Source organism: Solanum tuberosum, unplaced genomic scaffold (assembly GCF_000226075.1).
Source record: "Solanum tuberosum cultivar DM 1-3 516 R44 unplaced genomic scaffold, SolTub_3.0 scf00126, whole genome shotgun sequence".
Taxonomy (NCBI): Eukaryota; Viridiplantae; Streptophyta; class Magnoliopsida; order Solanales; family Solanaceae; genus Solanum; species Solanum tuberosum.
In genome coordinates this window covers 1,551,613-1,556,430 of record NW_006239051.1, presented here as the reverse complement: position 1 = coordinate 1,556,430, position 4,818 = coordinate 1,551,613, and the positions used below count along the sequence as shown (strand labels likewise).

Here is a 4,818-nt window from a genome sequence, read left to right as displayed (position 1 = left end):
AGTTTGTAAAGATCATTGCAACACAAAACTACTAAAAAAACTCATTCTTCAATCAAACACCACAAGTATAGCCATAAAAAACACTAGCTAACCGCACCTAAAATGAATCCCAATTGAATTCAAAATTTCAGAACAATTTCAACACCACCAGACATTATAAGTTCAGCAAAAAAGCCTGAGCTAACACTGAAAATTAGTTAAGAAAGGCTATACAAATTCACTTAAAGAAACAATCAAATACCAAAAAGTTCAGCCATTCTATTTGCCAAAATACCAAAATAAGAGTGAATTCAAAAAATTCCAATTAGCTCTAAATAGTTACATCAAAATAAGAGTGAGATTTGAAGTTCAAGTTAACTCTAAATAGTTACACCAAAATATGAGTGAGCTATTTGAAGTTCAAGTTAGCTCTAAATAGTTCCACAAAAACAAGAGTGACAGCCATTAGATTTGCAAAATATACACTACATATTGTTTCCATTCCCCTGACATATTAAAGATGTGTTTGGTTGAGTAGAAGACTCCAAGTTCCTTCTTGTTCTCAACTGTTGAAGCTGAGAAGTTGACCATGCATTTTTGCCTTTCCATTTGAGACCATAAGGTTTAAATCCAAGTTCTATATTTGTTGGTGATGCATCTTTAAAAGTTCCAGGTGATATCACTCTCTCAGATGTAGTTATACCAGGCTGTAAAGTGGCAAATCACTCACTTTAATTAGTATAAATTAAAAATTTTATTTACAACTTTTAAGCAAAAGAATTATAATGACTATTGTATTAATTGAATAAAGATTCTCTCGATAACTTACATTCAAGACTGTTCTTCCACTTTGAATATTTGTGTAAATTCCAAAACCAGCTGAGTGCTTCCATTATTTGTTGGTTGATCATTGTCTCTTCCCCTTCCTCTTCCAGTAGCATTTGTTGCAAAATATCCTCTTCCCCTTCCTCTTCCTCTTCCAGTAGATTGACTTTGGTTACTTCTTTTCACAGCAGATGTGTCAGTACACATTGAAGGTGGATTCATATTCTGAGAAGCTCTATTTGGAGGTGGTGCCATTGGTTGAGCTGGTCGACTTGATTGACTAGAAGTAGCTTCAGTCTAATAAATAAGAACACAATCAACTGCGTTCAAATAAATCCAAAAAGATGAATGCAAAATAATTTCGAAAACTGATAATTGAATATAAAGTAACAATTACCACTGATTTACATGCAGATTTGTTGTGGCCCAATTGATGACATCTTGAACAAGTCATCTTCACCCCTTTCTTTGACAACTTGCCATATTTTTTTCTTGGCTCATCCTTCTGTTTTCTCCTGCATCTTCCAGGTCTTCCTGGCATAGGTTTTACTTCAGGAGGTTCAATAGAAGGATTGTTGGATTCAGGTCACATTTTCATGTTAGGAATAGGTTGTATGGAGTATTGGTAAGCCTTCAGGAATACTTCATGTCTGTACCAACTTTCAATTTCATTCTCAAGTTCTTGATCTAAGTGATAGAAGGCACATACAGCATGAGGACATGGAATTCCTCTCAACTGCCAACTTCTGCAAGTACAAGTCCTTCTTACTTGGTCAACAATAAACCTAGTATCACCCTCACTAATCTCAAATCCAGAATCTCCATTCCATAATACTTTACACCTCTTAGAGATATCTTTATTTTCTTCTAAAATTAACCTTGCCATTGGAGAAACATCAGTTATCCAAGTATTAGCGAATCTCCTCATATCGACATGCCTATTCATAATTTTGTGTCTGATTTCCTCCAACATAGTAATAATAGACTTATGTCTGGGACCGACTATCCAAGAATTATAGGTTTCAGACATGTTGTTTTCAACAATATCACATTTAGAAGATGTAGAAAAAAAAGCCTTGCACCAAAATTCTTTATTGTATGATAGTAGCTCTCCACATATACCTTCATTAGGTTTTGCAAGTTTTGCAAGTTCATCCTTCAACTTCACTTCATATGAAGCCTTAGCACATCGCCAAAACTGCTTCCTTCTTTCTTCTCCTTTCCAATTTATGGACCAATTAGACCATATGTGTCTAGCACACCTTCTATGTTCTGCATTAGGTAAAAGCTCTTGAATAGTTGGAATAAGACCCTACAAAATATGAAAATTAGAAACTTTCACAAACAATATAAAATAGAAAAAAAAATCTGAGTTGTAAATATAAATGATTAAAGAGAGAATACCTTTTGACAATCTGACATTATTGTTAAGCCCACACCATTTCCTAACTCCAAATCTGAAATCAAATATTCAATGAACCAAGTCCAAGAATGTTTAGTCTCTTGATCAACAATAGCCCATGCTATGGGAAACATCTGGTTGTTCCCACTCCTACCAACGGCTACCAGTAATTCCCCTTTACATAATCCCTTCAAGAAGCATCCATCAAGACCAATTATTTTCCTACATCCTTCTAACCAACCCCTTTTAAGGGCATCAAAACACACATAAAAATACACAAACAAATTTTTTCCAGGTATTGTATCCTTGTCTGTCCTAACCCAACAAGAACTTCCAGGATTTGTCTTCTTAATAATGTCAGCATAGTCACATAATCTAGAGAATTCCAGATTCCAATCACCCATGAACTGACTCATTACCCTGCACTTAGCTCTAAAACAAACAGTCCTCCCTACATACAAACCCAACTCATCCCTTACCAACTCCTGAATCTCCCAAAGTTTTATGTTAGGTTGAGATACAATCCTACCTTGAAATTTATGTGCAATGTACACAGAAGTGCATAACTTGTTCTTGTTTTTAGTAGGACATCGATGAAATGGGTGGTACTTCTTCACAATAAAGTCACCAGAATTCTTGTCAATGCTTGCATATATCTCCCATTTGCATAGGATTTTACTTTTACATTTGACTCTAATTCTGTGCTTTTCATTAGGCTTAAGTTCGAGTTGCACTTTGTTCTCTACGACATAAGATTGCACAGCTTTTCTAGACTGCACAACACTCTCAAAGACCATGCCAAGTTCAAAAATAGTTATCTGACAATTCGGATCAAACCTTAGTTTTCTACTCTTTCTTCTAGCCGGTAAGTCGATGCCTCTTTGAGCTAGAACATCCAACTCATCTCTACTGGTGTCACTACCAATATCTGAGCTACTGTAACACTCCTCATCTCCCCCCAATCTTCCAGCATACTTGTCTCTTTTGTTTAGCCTGATAATGTCATCAAAACCTTTGTCTGCTCCAGCCTCTCCTAGCTCAACCTCTGGTGTTGGAACATGCACCTTTCTCTTATTTTTCTGATGAATTTTCTTTCTTCTTTCTGTTCTGAATGCTCTTAACTCCTCATCTAACTCACTATCATCTTCCTCAGGTATAACATCTAATTCAGATTCACTACTGTCCAGATTTGAAGGCAAATCACTATCATCTTCCTTCGCATTAACATTTTCATCTCTTATATATGCTGTTTCTTCCTGCTCGGTAACATGTGAACTGGTTGTTGCATCTCTAGCAATAAGTTGAGGGTGTTCACCTAATGCAAACCCCTAGACCCCATATTTTATTGAATTCTCACTGTTTTGAACCACCCCAAGCTCACTTGAAAATTCAAATGGGACCCTCTCTTCCACCAAAATAGGTTGATTAACGACATGGCTAATAAACAAGTCTAAAAAAGCACCATGTTTAAGGTGAGATACAATATTTAAAATCTGTCTGTCATTTTCCAACAAAACAAATTCATTGGAATTAGAGTTAAATACATATAAACCCCCAACAGATGCATACCCTATATCCTTTGCATAAGAACTCAATTCAACCAAAGAAAAATGGTCTTTATCGATAGGAGTGACCTTTATTTCTCCCTCCCCAACATATTTTGGATTTGAAGCATTGATAAAAGAACCACCATGATGGAATCGAACAAGAATGTATTCTTCTGCCATGAGTTAGATTTACACTGACATGAAAAGAAAAGGGAAAAAAAGAGTATCATCAAAAAATCAGAAGATCTACAGCGAATTTCGAAACTAAAAATCTAAATCTTGTATCAAAAATGCCTGATGAGAAACACTAAAAAAAAAAGAAGAAAAACCACATAGCATCCAAAAAGAAACTACAAAGAATGGTTAAAAGATTTGCTTACCAGCAACAACCAAGGCAATATTAACTTTTAGAAGATCTTAGTCTTCAAATGTGATTTTTAGTCTTAAAATGGAAAGAAATCATTGATAATTGCAGAAAGTTTCATCTTCTAAGGGTGGGGATTTGGGGAAGGATTGTTGTTTTGAAAGGTTTTTCCAAAGATTAGGTTACAAAAGTCTCTTCATTTTTGGAGGGAAATAATTAAAGGATCCGTAATAGACATGGGTTAACCCGGATGATATGGAGAAAATAAAACACATGGCAGTATGTAATTGGTTGTTTTTTACTTGTGTAACACGCGCTTAACAAATATGTAAGGTAAAACAAATGTGTTAAAATGGAACAAAAAATTTGGAGTTGAAGGGTTAAAATGGAACAAGAGTGAGTTGGAGTGTCAAAATGAAATTTTAGGACAAGTTTAAGGGGTTGTACATGTGTTTGGCCTTTTTTCTACTATATAATATATATAATATATATTTATTTTTCTACTATAAGGGAGTTTATATAATATATAATATAATATAATTCTACTATTATATAAGAGGGAGTTTATGATGGGACATTCTATGTGTCCCATCATAAACTCCCTATATAATATAATAAATCATTTACAAATGACTTAAAATATTTAATATTTAAAAGATATATAATAAAATAGGTTGACTCTCAAAATTCTATCCGGGTCA

The 4,818-nt window shown here is 34.5% G+C and overlaps 1 protein-coding gene across 1 annotated transcript; it reads right to left on the bottom strand.

Moving 5' to 3' along the window:
• Positions 1–464: 464 nt before the first annotated feature.
• On the bottom strand, positions 465–1,504 carry LOC102578547 (uncharacterized). The gene is made up of 3 exons (XM_006350579.2): positions 1,202–1,504; positions 856–1,101; positions 465–686 (listed from the first exon to the last, which is right to left on the bottom strand). The coding sequence occupies exons 1-3, from the start codon at positions 1,343–1,345 to the stop codon at positions 465–467; spliced, it is 612 nt and encodes a 203-aa protein (XP_006350641.1). The 5' UTR covers positions 1,346–1,504.
• Positions 1,505–4,818: the final 3,314 nt, after the last annotated feature.